At 53.6% G+C, this 17,341-nt stretch overlaps 1 protein-coding gene and 1 pseudogene across 3 annotated transcripts in view; one reads left to right on the top strand and one right to left on the bottom strand.

Annotated features, from left to right (window-relative positions):
• Positions 1-293: 293 nt before the first annotated feature.
• The window catches only part of LOC129694383 (zinc finger protein 420-like), a 32,291-nt gene continuing 15,243 nt past the window's right edge, over positions 294-17,341 (bottom strand). For 2 of the 3 annotated variants that reach the window (XM_055631082.1, XM_055631083.1), the window contains exon 2: positions 294-2,861. In XM_055631082.1, coding sequence (XP_055487057.1) covers positions 1,438-2,742 — 1,305 coding nt within the window. In that variant the 5' untranslated portion in view covers positions 2,743-2,861 and the 3' untranslated portion in view covers positions 294-1,437. Of the gene's footprint in view, positions 2,862-6,706; positions 6,729-17,341 lie in introns of those variants that run through there. The other variant, XM_055631084.1, reaches the window with a different exon arrangement.
• Positions 10,283-12,892, top strand: LOC129694384 (zinc finger protein 135-like; annotated as a pseudogene).

The raw sequence follows: 17,341 nt of genomic DNA, 5'->3' as shown, positions 1-17,341 counted from the left end.
AAGGCCGATAAATCCCCAGGGCCAGATAGGCTGCATCCCAGAGTGCTTAAGGAAGTAGCCCCAGAAACAGTGGATGCATTAGTGATAATTTTTCAAAACTCTTTAGATTCTGGAGTAGTTCCTGAGGATTGGAGGGTAGCTAATGTAACCCCACTTTTTAAAAAGAGAGGGAGAGAGAAAACGGGGAATTACAGACCAGTTAGTCTCACATCGGTAGTGGGGAAAATGCTAGAGTCAGTTATTAAAGATGGAGTATTGGAATTGGTGGAGAGGTGGAATATTGCGTTGGTGACCAGACCTCCCGTGTGATGCTGGGACCCAACGGGTCCCACTTAGTCTAGTAAGGAGATAAAAACGTGTGAGATAAGGAGAGAGGAATGTATATGTACAGCTTTAAGGGACATTGGTCAGGTAGCATTTGGAGTATTGCATACAGTTCTGGTCACTCCATTACAGGACTGATGTGGAGGCTTTGGGGAAGATACATACAATACCGTTTATTTGTCATTTGAACCTCACATGAAGTTCGAACGAAATTTGGTTTCTGCAGTCATACAACAAGAAAAGAACCAAGACACACACCAACACAATTCACACAAACATCCATCACAGTGAATCTCCTCCTCACTGTGATGGAAGGCAAAGTCTTGTCTCTCCCCTGCTCTCCATTCTTCTCCCGAGTCAAAGCACCCGGCGGGCGCTAGCAAGTCCCGCAGCCATTTAAAGCCACGCCGGGCGTTGTAAGGCCCCGCTCCAGGTCACTTTCAACCCCGCAATTCAGGCGGGAGAAGTATTGGTGCCCCGCAAATCGATCTCCAACCAGGGACCCGCGAGCTCCCGGTGTCACCATCCACCGGAGTCAGGTCGCAGCAGCCCGCCACCACAGCCCTCCACGCTCCAAAACCGGCCAGCTCCACGATGGTAGGTCTGCAGCTCCGCCGGCTCCGTGACTTGAGTCCCCAGGTCGTTCCGGTTGGAGGCCGCTCCACGGTGCTAGGCCCCAACGGCAACGGAGACCCGACAGGGAAAAGGTCGGGTCCCCGTACAGGGAAGAGATTTAAAAGTCCCCCCCCCGCATACACAATTAAAAACCCACTGCAGACTATACCCTCAACGGGACAAACAGAGACAGACGGACTGCAGAGGCCGCCCACTATGGTGCAGAGATGGTTAACTAGAATGGTTTAAAAACAATGAACTGCACAAACTTGTTTACAAAAAAGGACAAAAAGTGCTGGAGCAACTCAGCGGAACAGGCAGCGTCTCATGAGCGAAGGAATGGGTGACGTTTCGGGTCGTGACTGAAGAAGGGTCTCGACCTGAAACGTTACCCATTCCTTCCATGTCGCAGCCTTACCGCATGACGGGCAGGGGAAGGGACGCTCACCGCTGTGGGTACTCCACAGGCTGGACCTGCGGGTGAAACCCTTGCCACTCTCAGCGCACACAAAGGGTCTCTCTCTGGTGTGTATCCGCTGGTGCTCCAGCAGCCCCCGTGCTCTCCTGAAACGCTTGCCGCAGTGGGAGCAGCTGATCAGCCGCGTGGGCCCGCTGGTGCTGCCGCAACCCCCGCGAGCTGTCAAACGCCTCACCGCAGTACGGGCAGTCGTAGGGCTGGCCACTGGTGTGCACGTGCTGGTGAGACAGGGCGTGGGAGGCCATGGCAAATTGCTCTCCACACACCGGGCTGGGGACGGGACGGTCGCCGGCGTGCACCCGCTGGTGGGACAGCAGCCTGGAGGAGCGGGTGAAGCCCTTGCCGCACTGGTCACAGGTGAAGGGGCGCTCGCTGGCGTGAGTGTGCTGGTGCTCCACCAGCCTGTCGGAGCGGGCGAAGCCCTTGCCGCAGTCACTGCAAATGTAGGGCAGCTCCCCGGTGTGCAGGCGCCTGTGCACCTTCAGTTCCGTGAACGACTTGAAGCCTTTGCCGCAGTCCGAGCAGGTGAAGGGCCGCTCACTGCTGTGCACCCGCCGGTGGTTCTTCAGCTCATGCGCCGTCTTGAAGCTCTTGTCGCAGTCGGAGCAGGTGAAGGGTCGCTCACTGCTGTGCACCCGCCGGTGGGTCTTCAGCTGGTCTGCCCTCTTGAAGTCCTTGCCGCAGTCAGAGCAACCAAAGGGCCTGTGGAAAGGACGGTCGCCAGTATGCACCCGCTGGTGGGACAGCAGAAAGGTGGAGCAGGTGAAGCCCTTGCCGCATTGGGCGCAGGTGTAGGGGCGCTCGTCGGTGTGGGTGCGCTGGTGCGCCTGCAGGTTGTTGGCGCGGGTGAAGCCCTTGCCGCAGTCGCTGCAGGTGTAGGGCCGCTCCCCGGTGTGCAGGCGCCTGTGCATCAACAAGTCCAGCGACGACTTGAAGCCTTTGCCGCAGTCGGAGCAGGCGAAGGGCCGCTCACTGCTGTGCACCCGCTGATGCCGCTGTAGCCCCGACAAGCAGGCAAAGCCCTTGCCGCAGGTGGAGCAGACAAAGGGCTTCTCGCCCGTGTGCACCCGCCGGTGCTGCCGTAGCCCAGACAACCAGGCAAAGTTCTTGCCACAGGTGGAGCAGCCATAGGGCTTCTCGCCCGTGTGCACACGCTGGTGGCTCTTCACCTCATGCGCCGTCGTGAAGTTCTTGCCGCAGTCGGAACAGTCAAAGGGGCGTTCTCCCGTGTGCACCCGCCGGTGAGTCTCCAGCAGGCATGGGTGCTGCCAGGCCTTGCCACACACGTCGCACTCATAACGCTTCTCTTTGTTGTGCCCCGTCATGTGGTCCTCCACCGAAGCTCAGCCCGCATAGCGAGCAGATGGGGCGCTCACCTCACCTGGCCTCCCTCAATGGCCGCTCACGTCCCCGTCTCTCCGTCCACAGCAACGGCTCCTAAACCCTGCAGGAGGGGAGCACAGAGGGTCAACAAGCTGGCAAACAGCACATTACTAACGCGCAAACATTACTAATGCATGAAGGGGGGTGGGAAGGGCAGTAGGGCGAGGGGGGGAAGGGGGACGGGTGGAGGGGTGAAGGCGGATGGAGAGAAGGGGTGAGCAGGAGAAGGGATGGGGCGAAGGAGCAGAGAGGTGGTGAGGAGGCAAGTGGGGATGAGGATGGTGGAAGTGAGGGGAGGGGAGAAGGGAGGGGGTTGAGGAGACAAGTGGGAAAAGGGGGGCCACATCGATCTGGGGCGCCGAGCTTCCGGGCACCTCCGCCAGCCAGGGGCCCTGCGCCGAGACGTCTGCCACACGTACGGCGCACACGGCCGGCGCCCTGACGCCACCCCCAATACGAGGGGGACTGCCGGCACCGCCCCGCCGGTGATTGGCGCTGAGCCACGTGGGGCGGCGGCATGCATCATGAGAAGTGCATCATGCATCATGCGTCTGTGAGAATCGTGGATAGGTAACATAGACAACAGTTGCAGGAGTCGGCCATTCGAGCCAGCATTCAATATGATCATGGCTGATCATCCACAATCAGTACCCCGCTCCCGTTTACTCCCCATATCCCTTGATTCCGTTAGCCCTAAGAGCTAAATCTAACTCTCTCTTGAAAACATCTAGTGAATTTGTCTCCACTGCCTTCTGTGGCAGAGAAATCCAGATTCACAACTCACTGGGTGAGTTTTTCCCCCATCTCAGTCCGAAATGGCCTACACCTTATCCTTAAACTGTGGCCCCTGGTTCTGGACTCCCCCAACATCAGGAGCCTGTTTCCTGCACCTAACCTGTCCAATCCTTTAATAATTTTACATGTTTCCATAAGATCTGCTCTCATCCTTCAAAATTCCAGTAAATACAGGCCCTTTCTTTCATCCTATGGCAGTCCCTCCATCCCGGGAATTAACCTTGTGAACCTACGCTGCACTCCCCCAATAGCAAGATGACGAGTGCAGCGGCTCTATGCTCTCTAGTGTGGTGTATTTTCTGTTTGTTTTCGCCTGTGTTTTCAAAGGTACTCGGACGTGGCGTCGAAGGACGAGAAGCCGAAGCAAAGAACTCGAAGCCAAATAGCCAAATGGAAACAAAGCCGAAACGCCCAATAACCGAAAGCATACGGAGCCTAAACGCCAACGAACTGATACGCTGCATCGCCTAAAAGCAAACTTACCGAATGCCGCTGTGCGAAAAGTCAAATAACCGACATGATGTCACGGGGGGGGGAGGGGGGGGGGGGACGGGACGGGCTTGTTAGCGATTGTTCCAGACCCCCGCCTGGGTGTGGGTCATTTTCCCACACAAGCCATTATTTGACTTTTCGACAGAGCGGCATTCGGTTAGTTGGCTTGTAGGCGACGCAGCCTTTCGGTTAGGTGGCGTTTCGGCCAGAGCGGCCATTCTGTGTTTGCTTTTGTCTGTGAGAGCATACTAACATACTGTGTATGCGTGTGGTACACCAGCTGCACAGTGGCTCAGAGGAAAGCGTTCCAGAGGGCCATTGACAACGCCCAGAGGATTGTCGGCTGCCCTCTCCTTACCTTGGAGGACTTACACAGTTCCCGCTGCACCAAAAAATCCCAGAGTATCATAAAGGACATTTCCCACCCCGGACACTCCCTGCCGTCAGGCAGACGGTACAGATCTACAAGGACAAGGACGAACAGACTAAAAAACAGTTTTTACCCCACTGCTATAAAAGCACTAAATGCAGCCGCCAAGGAACGCAGGGGCGAGACATACTAAGAGAATGTGGTACACTGTGAAATCGACAGAAGGATGGAGGGTTGGGTGTTTATGCGTGCTATTTTCATGATATTTATTTTAGTTGTTTATCTTTTAATATTTTACCTTGTATGTATCGTTAGCTTTTAGAAATGTTTCAATGGTGCACTGACTGGCTGACATTTTTAAGTTTCGTTGTACATGGTTCATGTTACAATGACAATAAAGAAACTATTCTATTCTATTCTATTTTAGGTGACGCAGCCTTTCGGTTAGTTGGCTTTTAGCCGTCCCGCCCTTTCCGTTCGTTGGCTTTTCGGTTTTGCATGGTTTCGGTTCGCTGGCGTTTCGGCTTCGTATACTTTCGGTTATTTGGCGTTTCGGTTTTGTTTCCATTCGGCTATTTGGCTTCGACTTCTTTGCTTCGGCTTCTCGTCCTTCGACACCACGTCCGCACACGGTTTTCAAATCTGTGTGAAGTGGACTTTGTGTACAGTCGACAAAACTTAATCGACATTGGATTACGCTACAATCTAGCCGTCAGAAGTGACTTTCAGAGGGTTTACAACCTAGAGGAGGACATCGCTGGACCACCGGGGTCACCGTGGATTGTTTAGTTGGACCGGCATCTAACTCCATCTTAAATATAGCCAATGAACTGGCCTCAACTACCCTCTGTGGCAGAGAATTCCACAGATTCACCACACACTGTGTGAAAAATGTTTTTCTCATCCCGGTCTTAAAGGATTTCCCCTTTATCCTTAAGCTGTGACCCCTTGTCCTGGACTTCCCCAACATCGGGAACAATCTTCCTGCATCTAGCCTGTCCAACCCCTTAAGAATTTTGTAAGTTTCTATAAGATCCCCCCTCGATCTTCTAAATTCTAGCGAGTACAAGCCGAGTCTACCCAGTCTTTCTTCATATGAATGTCCTGACATCCCAGGAATCAGTCTGGTGAACCTTGTCTGTACTCCCTCTATGGCAAGAATGTCTTTCCTCAGATTAGGAGACCAAAACTGTACGCAATACTCCAGGTGTGGTCTCACCAAGACCCTGTACAACTGCATTAGAACCTCCCTCATGATTTTGTACACCTCTATAAGATCAGCCCTCATTCTGCTGCACATCAAGGATTAGAGACCCAGCCTACTCAACCTCTCCCTGTAGCTCATACCCTCTAGTCCTTTGTGTCGATCTTCTCCACAGATGTTGCCAGGAACTCCCCACCCCACACACACACATCCCTCCCCCAGTGAGGGGGTGAGGGGCGAGGGGGGGGGGGGGGGGGAGGGGGAAGGGGAGTGGGGAGAGGGTGGTAGTGGGGGGGAGGGATGAGGGTGAGTGAGGGATGAGGGTGAGCGGGGGAAGGATGTGAGGGGGAGGTGGAGGAGTTGAAGGAGGAGGTGAGGGGGAGGAGGTGAGAGGGAGGAGGTGAGAGGGAGGGGGTGATGGGGGCGAGTGAGGAGGGGGGTGATGGTGGGGGGTGATGGGGGGGCGAGTGTGAGGAGGGGGTGATGGTGGGGGGTGATGGGGGAGGGGGGTGATGGGGGGGGGTGAGAGTGAGGAGGAGGGGGGGGTGATGGGGGGTGATGGGGGGGGGTGAGGAGAGGGAGGGGGGGTGATGGTGGGGGGTGATGGGGGGGGGGTGAGTGAGGAGGGGGTGATGGGGGGGGCGAGTGAGGAGGGGGTGATGGGGGGGGTGAGGTGAGGGAGGGGGGGTGATGGGATGTGGGTGGGGGGGTGATGGGGGAGGGGGGGGGTGATGGGGGGGGGTGAGTGAGGGAGGGGGTGATGGGGGGGGTGGTGGGGGGGATGGGGGGAGAGGGGGTGATGGGGGGGGGGCGAGTGAGGAGGGGGTGATGGGGGGGTGAGTGAGTGAGGAGGGGGTGAGGGTGGAGGGCAAGTGGGGGAGGGGGGGTGAGTGGGGGGGGGTGATGGGGGTGAGTGAGGAGGGGGGGATGGGGGTGAGGGAGGAGGGGGTGATGGGGGGGGGAGTGAGGAGGGGGGTGAGGGGGGTGAGGGGGGGGGTGAGGGGGGTGAGGGGGGGGTGTGGGGGGTGAGGGAAGGGTGACCGACCTGGGAGCCGCCGAGCATCGGGGGTACACGCCCTCCAGCCAACCGTCCGCCCGCCCTGCGCCGTGACGTAGGTCCGCCCGCCCGCCCTGCGACGTGACGTCGGTCAGTCCGCCCGCCCTGCGCCGTGACGTCGGTGAGTCCGCCCGCCCTGCGCCGTGACGTCGGTCAGTCCGCCCGCCCTGCGCCGTGACGTCGGTCCGGCCCGCCCGCCCTGCGCCGTGACGTCGGTCCGCCCGCCCTGCGCCGTGACGTCGATCCTGTCTGCCCGCCCTGCGCCGTGACGTCAGTCCGACCCGCCCGCCCTGCGCCGTGACGTTGCCAATGCGCGGGGGGGAGGGGCTGAGCTGACGCTGGTTTTAAACCGGAGGCGGACACAAGATGGCGGAGACACTCACCGGGGGTTGGCGACTGGCGACTGGCGACTGGCGACTGGCGACTGGCGACTGGCGACTGGCGACGTGTCGGGGGGAGGTCGAGGCCCTTCTTCAGACTGAAGGTAGACACAAAATGCCGGAAACAGTAACTTTGTCATAGATGTTGGAACAAAACATCTTAAGGATAAGGGGGAAATCCTTTAAAACCGAGATGAGAAGAACATTTTTCACACAGAGAGTGGTGAATCTCTGGAACTCTCTGCCACAGAGGGTAGTTGAGGCCAGTTCATTGGCTATATTTAAGAGGGAGTTAGATGTGGCCCTTGTGGCTAAAGGGATCAGAGGGTATGGAGAGAAGGCAGGTACAGGATACTGAGTTGGATGATCAGCCATGATCATATTGAATGGCGAATGGTGCAGGCTCGAAGGGCCGAATGGCCTCTACTCCTGCACCTAATTTCTATGTTTCTAAAACGCTGGAGAAACTCAGCGGGTGAGAGAGGCGGCGTCTGTGGAGCCGAGATGGGAATGGGCGCCGTTTCGGGTCGACAAGCTTTTTTTTTTTTTTTTTTGTTTTATTTTATTAGAAGTTAATACAGCACAAAACAGTACAGTGGCGCCTAATTTTAGGTGCCAACTATGTAATACCGTAATCCATTCTATGTACAACCTCTAGTTTTATGTTATAAGAAAAAAGTAAGCAGATCAAGAAAAAGAAAGCAATAGAAAGGGGAAAAAGTGGAAAAATAGATGGCAGAGAGTAGAAAAACGTGAAGTGTGTATATAAAAAAATAAAAAAAGGAAGAGAGAAAGAGGAGAGTAGAAATAGAAGAGAAGGCCCCTTAAAAGAGAATTTTTCAAATCTGTATTCGGAGATTCGGGTCGACAAGCTTGAAGCTTCTTTCTTCAGACTGTTTTTCCCCGAGTCACAGATGTAATGTCTTGTGTGGGACCCTGTTGTGACTCGCACATGAATACACGTCCCACATCTTGTGCGGGGGCATCACAGGGTTACAAAAACTTTAATGTGAAATAACATGACGAGCGCGAAGCCGGAGGTAGTTGAGGCTGGGACTCTCCTAGTGTTCAAGAGACATTTGGACACGTACACGGAAAGGACAGGTTTAGATGGATATGGGCCAAACGCGTGTGAGTGGGACTAGTGTCGATGGGACAGGTAGACAAAAATGCTGGAGAAACTCAGCGGGTGCAGCAGCATCTATGGAGCGAAGGAAATAGGCAACGTTTCGGGCCAAAACCATTCTTCAGTGTAGATGAGACATGTTGGTCGGTGTGGGCAAGTTGGGCTGAAGGGCCTGTCTCCACACTACATCATTCTATGACTAAAAAGTAAAGAAGAAAAATGCATGTAGATAAGTAGAGCAGATTTGAAAGAGGAGTGAAATGTAAAGGCAGAGCGAGGTTTATGGGTGGAAAGGAGGGGGGAGGGTGGGCTTGGGCAGATGGGTGAAGGGAAAACAGACACAAATTTCTGGATAAACTTAGTGGGTCAGGCAGCATCTGTGGAGTACATGGGTAGGTGACGTTTCACAGAGTGCTGGAGTAACTCAGTTGGTCAGGCAGCATCACTGGAGAAAAGGTATAGATTATGGTACCCGGAGGTGGCGCTGACTGACGAGAAGCCGAAGGAAAGAACGGAATGGAAACGAGGCCGAAATGGGCTCCGAAATGAGAGGGCCCGAAGACGAAATGCCTACTAACCGAAAAGCTGCGTCGCCTAAAAGCAAACTTACCGAATGGCTGCTCAGTCGAAACGCCACCTACCCAAAAGGCAGCGTCGCCCACAGGCCAAAGGACCAACAGCCGCTCAACAGAAACGTCCAATAACGGACTTGATGTTGCGGGGGGCAGGACTTGTCGGCGATTGGTCCAGAGTCCCGCGTCCATCACATCACTGTGAAGGGATGAACATTGTCCCAAACCTCCGCTCCACCCAGCCCGCGGAGGGTGGACGTGGGAGAGTGGGGGCTGTCCCGAGGGATGCACACCTTCGGCCGCTTTCAACTTGGTGTTGGGTTCAGATTGCCCAGTCACCTATGGCTTGTGTGGGAAAATGAACCCCACTCCCGTCTTCCCCTTCTCTCGCCCCTCTTCTCTCTCTCTCCACTCATCTCTCTCTTCCCGTCCTCTTCCCCCCCCCTTCTTTCTCTCTCTCTCCCCCTTCTCTCCCCACCCCCCCCCCTCTCTCTCCCTTCTCTCTCTCCTCCGTCTCCCCCCCCGCGAGCCGCCCCCAGCCCCAGACCCCGGTGCACCTCCATCGGACCCCAACCCCCACACCAGGGTGATTTCCCCCCCCCCCCCCCCTCCCTCCGACCGCGGTCAGTGACTGTGGGACGCTCCTGCCGGTGGAGACAGAGAAGACGGGGGGAGAGAAGAGGAGAGAGAGAGAAAGAGGGGTAAGCACACGATAGATTATATTTCGGGTCATGACTTCTTCAGTAATATTCATGATGTGACATGCATAGCCATTTCTGAATGTTACCCAAACCATCGTGAGCTACTTTGTGACGGTGCTTGCCCTCTCCTATAACGTCTCTGCTGCCTTGGGTGATGCAGTTACAGGACAGAAGCTTTGGGACATGGTGTGAAGCTGTTGCAGTCTGTCCCAGTCTGGTAAAAACCTGGATGGAGTGGATGTGGAGTGGATGTGGAGTGGATGTGGAGTGGATGTGGAGAGGATGTTTCCACCAGTGGGAGAGTCTAGGCCCAGTGGCCACAGCCTCAGAATTAAAAGACATTCCTTTAGGAAGGAGATGAGCAGGAATTTCTTAAGTCAGAGGATGGTGAACTGTGGAATTCATTGCCACAGACAGCTGTGGAGGCCAAGTCAATGGACATTTTTCAGGAGGAGATTGACAGATTCTTGATTGATACGGGTGTCAGAGGTAATGGGGAGAAGGCAAGAGAATGAGTTTGAGAGGGAAAGATAGATAGTCATAGAATGATACAGTGTGGAAACAGGCCCTTTGGCCCAGCATGTCCCATCTACACTTGTCCCACCTGCCCACGTTTGATCCATATCCCTCCAAACCTGTCCTATCCATGTACCTGTCTAACTGTTTCTTAAATGTTGCGATAGTCCCTGCCTCAACTACCTCCTCTGGCACACAAAATTGCTGGAGAAACTCAGCGGGTGCAGCAGCATCTATGGAGCAAAGAAAATGGGCGACGTTTCGGGCCGAGCTTCGGTGAAGGACCACATGACGGGGCACAGCAAGGAGAAGCGTTATGAGTGCGATGTGTGTGGCAAGGCCTGCCGCCTCCCGTGCGAGCTGGAGATCCACAGGCGGGTGCACACGGGAGAACGCCCCTTCGACTGCTCCGACTGCTGCAAGAGCTTCAAGACAGTGCAGGTCCTGAAGATCAACCAGCGGGTTCACACGGGCGAGAAGCCCTTTGGCTGCTCCATCTGCGGCAAGAGCTATGCCGGTTGGTCAGGGCTACAGCACCACCAGCGGGTGCACAGCAGTGAGCGGCCCTTCACCTGCTCTGACTGCGGCAAAGGCTTCATGTTGTTGCCGGACCTGTTGAAGCACAGGCGCCTGCACACCGGGGAGCGGCCCTACACCTGCAGCGACTGCGGCAAGGGCTTCACCTGCACCAAAATCCTGATGAAGCACCAGCGCACCCACACCGACGAGCGCCCGTACACCTGCACCCTGTGCGGCAAGGGCTACATCTGCTCCACCTATTTGCTGCAGCATCAGCAGATGCACGCCGGTGACCGTCCCATCCACAGACCTTTCGGCTGCTCCGACTGCGGCAAGGACTTCAAGAGGGCAGACAAGCTGAAGATCCACCAGCGGGTGCACACGGGCGAGGAGCCCTATGGCTGCTCCGACTGCGGCAAGGGCTTCAAGTCGAAGTACGAGTTGAAGAGCCACTGGCGGGTGCACAGCAGTGAGCGGCGGCCCTTCACCTGCTCCCACTGCGGCAAAGGCTTTAAGTTGTTAGCGCACCTGAACATCCATAGGCGCCTGCACACCGGGGAGCAACCCTACACCTGCAGCGACTGCGGCCAAGCCTTCAAGTCGTCCACGCCCCTGAAGCTCCATATGTTCCTTCACACCGGGGAACGGCCCTACACCTGCTCTGACTGCGGCCAAGGCTTCAAGACATCCACGACCCTGAAGGTCCATATGCGCACACACACCGGGGAACGGCCCTACACCTGCAGCGACTGAGGCAAAGGCTTCAAATCGTCATCAGAACTGAATGTGCACAGGCGCCTGCACACTGGGGAGCGGCCCTACATCTGCAGCGACTGCGGCAAGGGCTTCACCCATTCCAGCAACCTACAGCGGCACCAGCGCACCCACACCGGCGAGCGCCCCTTCCACTGCGCCCAGTGCGACAAGGCCTTCACACACTCCACCTATCTGCTGTACCACCAGCGGTTGCACTCCGGCGACCGTCCCGTCCCCAGCCTGGTCTGTGGAGAGCACTTTGCAATGGATTCATGCCCGTGAACAGGCGCTCCCACTGTGACAAGCGTTTCAAGAGAGCACGGGGGCTGCGGGAGCACCAGCGGATACACACCAGAGAGAGACCCTTTGTGTGCGCTGAGTGTGGCAAGGGTTTCACCTGCATATCCAGCCTGTGGCAGCACCGGCGTACCCACAGCGGTGAGCGTCCCTTCCCCTGCCCGTCCTGTTGGTAAGGGCTTCACCCACCTTGACCACCTGCTGGAGCACCGGCGAGTCCACACTGGCCAGCGGCATTTCACCTGCCCGCTCTGTGGCAAGGCCTTTGCCCACTCCTCCAGCCTGCTGGCACCCCGCCACGTGGATAGGCGCTGTTTAGGTAAACACAAAATGCTGGAAGGAATGGGTAAGGTTTTGGGTCGTTTCAGTCTGACCCATTCCTTCTCTCCAGAGATGCTGCCTGTCCCGCTGAGTTACTCCAGCACTTTGTGTCCTTTTTTGTAAACCTGCATCTGCAGTTTCTTTTTAAACCATTCTGGTTAACCATCTCTGCACCTTCCCCAAAGCCTCCACATCAGTCCTGTAATGGAGTGACCAGAACTGTAGGCAATACTCCAAATGCTACCTGACCAATGTCCCTTAAAGCTGCACATATACATTCCTCTCTCCTTATCTCACACCCTTGTATCTCCTTATTTTCTCTCGCCTCTGTCACTTACTCCACTCATCTGTGGATCACCCCCTCATCTGTAAACATTGTGTCAGTCTGAAGATTGGTCCTGACCCGAAATGTTGCCTATCCATGTTCTCCACAGATGCTGCCTGACCTGCTGAGTTACTCCAGCACTAACGTGAAACGTCACCTCTCCATGTTCTCCACAGATGCTGCCTGACCTGCTGAGTTACTCCAGCACTCTGTGAAACGTCACCTATCCATGTTCTCCACAGATGCTGCCTGACCCGCTGAGTTACTCCAGCACTCTGTGAAACGTCACCTCTTCGTGTTCTCTACAGATGCAGCCTGACCCGCTGAGTTACAGCAGCAGTTCGTGTTAGAGCTACAGTGTGGAAACAGGCCCTTCGGCCCAACTTGCCCACATCGACCAACATGTCCCGGCTACACTCGTCCCACCTGCCTGCGTTTGGCCCATATCCCTCCAAACCTGTCCTATCCTTGTACGTGTCTAACTATTTCTTCAACATTGGGATAGCCTGGCCTCAACTACCTCCTCTGGCAGCATGTTCCATGCACCCACCACCCTTTGTGTGAAAATGTTACCCCTCAGATACCTATTAAATCTTTTTTCCATTCACCTTGAACAATTAATTCAAACTTCAATTTGATGAGCTTTCCTCTATATATTAATAAAAAAATAATACTAACTGATCGTGCACGATTGTGACGGCTTCATTTCAAAGGCAGGACGGGCATTCCCTGAGGGATTCGGAGGGGTTGGAAGAGATTTCTTCTGTGTTTTTCCCCTCAGTTGTTGTCTGGGAAGTCGGCAGCGCTTGGCCTGTTGGGGCTGGGGCTGGGCTGGGGGGGGGGGGGGGGGGGGGGGGGGGCGGGATGGGGGGCGGGCAGGCATGTTACAAAAGAAACATAGAAACTACTGTAGCTGATAGAAACATAGAAATTAGGTGCAGGACTAGGCCATTCGGCCCTTCGAGCCTGCACCGCCATTCAATATGATCATGGCTGATCATCCAACTCAGTATCCTGTTCCTGCCTTCTCTCCATATCCCCTGATCCCTTTAGGGCCACATCTAACTCCCTCTTAAATATAGCCAATGAACTGGCCTCAACTATCTTCTGCGGCAGAGAATTCCAGAGATTCACCACTCTTTGTGTGAAAAAGGTTTTCCTCATCTCGGTCCTAAAAGATTTCCCCCTTATCCTTAAACTGTGACCCCTTGTTCTGGACTTCCCCAACATCGTGAACAATCTTCCTGCATCTAGCCTGTCCAACCCCTTAAGAATTTTGTAAGTTTCTATAAGATCCCCCCTCAATCTTCTAAATTCTAGCGTGTACAATCCGAGTCTATCCAGTCTTTCTTCATAAGAAAGTCCTGACATCCCAGGAATCAGTCTGGGGAATCTTCTCTGAACTCCCTCTACATCAAGAATGTCTTTCCTCAGATTAGGAGACCAAAACTGTACGCAATACTCCCGTGGTCAGAGGTCGGGCCATCCGCGTAGGGGCAATCAAGCTCCCGCATCAGGAGGATCTCAGCTCCCCGCGCCGGGTGATCATAGATACATAGAAAATAGGTGCAGGAGTAGGCCATTCAGCCCTTCAATATGATCATGGCTGATCATCCAACTTAGTATCCCGTACCTGCCTTCTCTCCATACCCCCTGATCCCTTTAGCCACAAGGGCCACATCTAACTCCCTCTTAAATATAGCCAATGAACTGGCCTCAACTACCCTCTGTGGCAGAGAGTTCCAGAGATTCACCACTCTGTGTGAAAAATGTTTCTCTCATCTTGGTCTTAAAGGATTTCCCCCTTATCCTTAAGCTGTGACCCCTTGTCCTGGACTTCCCCAACATCGGGAACAATCTTCCTGCATCTTGCCTGTCCAACCCCTTAAGAATTTTGTAAGTTTCTATAAGATCCACCCTCAATCTCCTAAATTCTAGCGAGTATAAGCCGAGTCTATCCAGTCTTCATATGAAAGTCCTGACATCCCGGGAATCAGTCGGGTGAACCTTCTCTGCACTCCCACTATGGCAATAATGTCCTTCCTCAGATTTGATCTCACCAAGACCCTGTACAACTGCAGTAGAACTTTCCTGCTGCTATACTCAAATCCTTTTGCTATGAATGCTAACATACCATTTGCTTTCTTCACTGCCTGCTGCACCTGCATGCCTACTTTCAATGACTGGTGTACCATGACACCCAGGTCTCGTTGCATCTCCCCTTTCCTAATCAGCCACCATTTAGATAATAGTCTGCTTTCCTGTTTTTGCCACCAAAGTGGATAACCTCACATTTATCCACATTATACTGCATCTGCCATGCATTTGCCCACTCACCCAGCCTATCCAAGTTACCTTGCAGCCTCCTAGCATCCTCCTCACAGCTAACACTGCCCCCCAGCTTCGTGTCATCCGCAAACTTGGAGATGTTGCATTCAATTCCCTCGTCCAAATCATTAACATATATCGTAAATAGCTGGGGTCCCAGCACTGAGCCTTGCGGTACTCCACTAGTCACTGCCTGCCATTGTGAAAAGGACCCGTTTACTCCTACTCTTTGCTTCCTGTCTGCCAGTTCTCTAGCCATATCAATACTGAACCCCCAATACCGTGTGCTTTAAGTGTGTATACTAATCTATTATGTGGGAGCTTGTCGAAAGCCTTCTGAAAGTCCAGATATAAAACATCCACTGGTTCTCCCATATCCACTCTACTAGTTACATCCTCGAAAAATTCTATAAGATTCATCAGACGTGATTTACCTTTCATAAATCCATGCTGACTTTGTCCAATGATTTCACCACTTTCCAAATGTGCTGCTATCCCATCTTTAATAACTGACTCTAGCAGTTTCCCCCACTACTGACGTTAGACTAACTGGTCTGTAATTCCCTGTTTTCTCTCCCTCCCTTTTTTTACTGTGAGGCTGAGACTGTGAGGCCTGGCATCCTCGACGCTTGTGACAGGCAGGCTCTGTCACGCTCGCTGTTCCTCGGCTGAGGGTGAAGATCCGATGTTTGGTATGAGGCAGCGTGACAGAGCCAGGCCGGGTACCAGCGGTTGGTGAAAAATTTCAGTGTTTTTAGAGCAGAGCCGGGCGTCAGCAGTCGTTATGGTCGGTGGCCAGCAGGAGGCGACAAAATGAGTGAGTGGGGGTGGGGTGGGGGGGGGCTAATGTTTAATGCAAGTACATGGATAGGTGAGGTTTTGGGACGGGACTCTTCATCAGTCTCATTGTAGTGTAGGAAGGAAACATAGACAATAGGTGCAGGAGTAGGCCATTCGGCCCTTTGAGCCTGCACCGCCATTCGATATGATCATGGCTGATCATCCAACTCGGTATCTCATCCCTGCCTTCTCTCCATACCCCCTGATCCCTTTAGCCACAAGGGCCACACCTACTCCCTCTTAAATATAGCCAATGAACTGGCCTCAACTACCTTCTGTGGCAGAGAATTCCACAGATTCATCACTCTCTGTGTAAAAAATGATTTTCTCATCTCGGTCCTAAAAGACTTCCCTCTTATCCTTAAACTGTGACCCCTCGTTCTGGACTTCCCCAACATCGGGAATAATCTTCCTGCATCTAGCCTGCCCAACCCCTTAAGAATTTTGTAAGTTTCTATAAGATCCCCCCTCAATCTTCTGAATTCTAGTGTGTAAAAGCCGAGTCTACCCTGTGTTTCTTCATATGAAAGTCCTGCCATCCCAGGAATCAGTCTGGTGAACCTTGTCTGTACTCCCTGGGAAGCTGGAAGGGAGGTGACGTTGGGACAAAGCCTCACTTGCACCTCCTCCATCCTCAACCACTGTATCCGTTGTTCAGGATGTGGACTCTTAATCAGCGAGACCAAACGCAGAATGGGTGATCGTTTCGCGGAACACCTTGGCTCAGCCCGCCTGAATCAACCTGATCAACTGGTTGCCAAACACTTTAATTCTCCTTCCAATTCCCACACTGACTTTTCTGTCCTCGCTCTCCTCCATTGACAGTGAGGCTAAAAGCAAATTGGAGGAACAGCATCTCATGTTTCGCTTGGGCAACTTACATCCCGGTGGTATTAATATTGATTTCTCTCACTTCAGGTAGCCCCAGCATTCCCTCTCTCTCCATCCCTCCCCCACCCAAGTCGCACGTCATTCATTCCTTCTCACCAGAGATGCTGCCTGTCCCACTGAGTTACTCCAGCATTTTGTGTCCATCTTTAAGTAACAGATGGATACAGGTGATGGGGAGTGGGGTGATTGGTGGATGAGTGGACAAAGACCGGAGATGGGAAGAACAGGAAAGGCTGTGAGAGAAGATGAGCAGAATGTGAAACCAGAGAAGGGGATATTTTTGAAAGGGGGAAAGGGGTCAGTCCCGTTCAGGTGGGGCACAGGGAAGAGTAGGGGGAAAAAAGTGGATAGACACAAAAAGCTGGAACAAGTCAGCAAGTCAGACAGCATCGCTGGAGAAAAGGAATGGGAGACGTTCTTCAGACGTAGTCAGGGAAGAGGGAGACTAAAGATATGGAAGGGTGAGGTGTGAAAATGACAGAACAAAGCAGATGCTAATGCCCCTGTCCCACTTAGGAAACCTGAACAGAAACCTCTGTAGACTTTGCGCCCCATCCAAGGTTTCCGTGCGGTTCCCGGAGGTTGCAGGTAGTGGAAGCAGGTAGGGAGACTGACAAAAACTTCTGGGAACCGCATGGAAACCTTGGGTGAGGCACAAAGTCTCCAGAGGTTTCCGTTCAGGTTTCCTAAGTGGGACAGAGGCATAAGGATATGCAAAAAAAATGACGACGTTAAAGGAAAAAGGCCATTGTTAGCTGTGGGGCCCAGTGAAATCGAGTTACAATGAGACTCAACACGATCAGATTCAGATTCAATTTTAATTGTCATTGTCAGTGTACAGTACAGAGACAACGAAATGCATTAAATGACGATGACTTTGAAGCTGGTTTGACTTGGGTGGGGGATGGATGGAGAGAGGGGATGTTAGGTTTACTTGAAGTTAGAGGCATCTGTATTCAATAAAAGGGAGGCAGGTTGTGGGATAGTTAACTGAAGTCAGAGAATGACATTTGTCAACTGGAACAAAGTTTGACCAGTAGCCGAGTGTCCC

This window comes from Leucoraja erinacea, unplaced genomic scaffold, assembly GCF_028641065.1.
Source record: "Leucoraja erinacea ecotype New England unplaced genomic scaffold, Leri_hhj_1 Leri_645S, whole genome shotgun sequence".
Classification (NCBI taxonomy): Eukaryota; Metazoa; Chordata; class Chondrichthyes; order Rajiformes; family Rajidae; genus Leucoraja; species Leucoraja erinaceus.
Note: the sequence above shows the minus strand (reverse complement) of the source record. Positions and strands in the feature narration are given on the sequence as shown.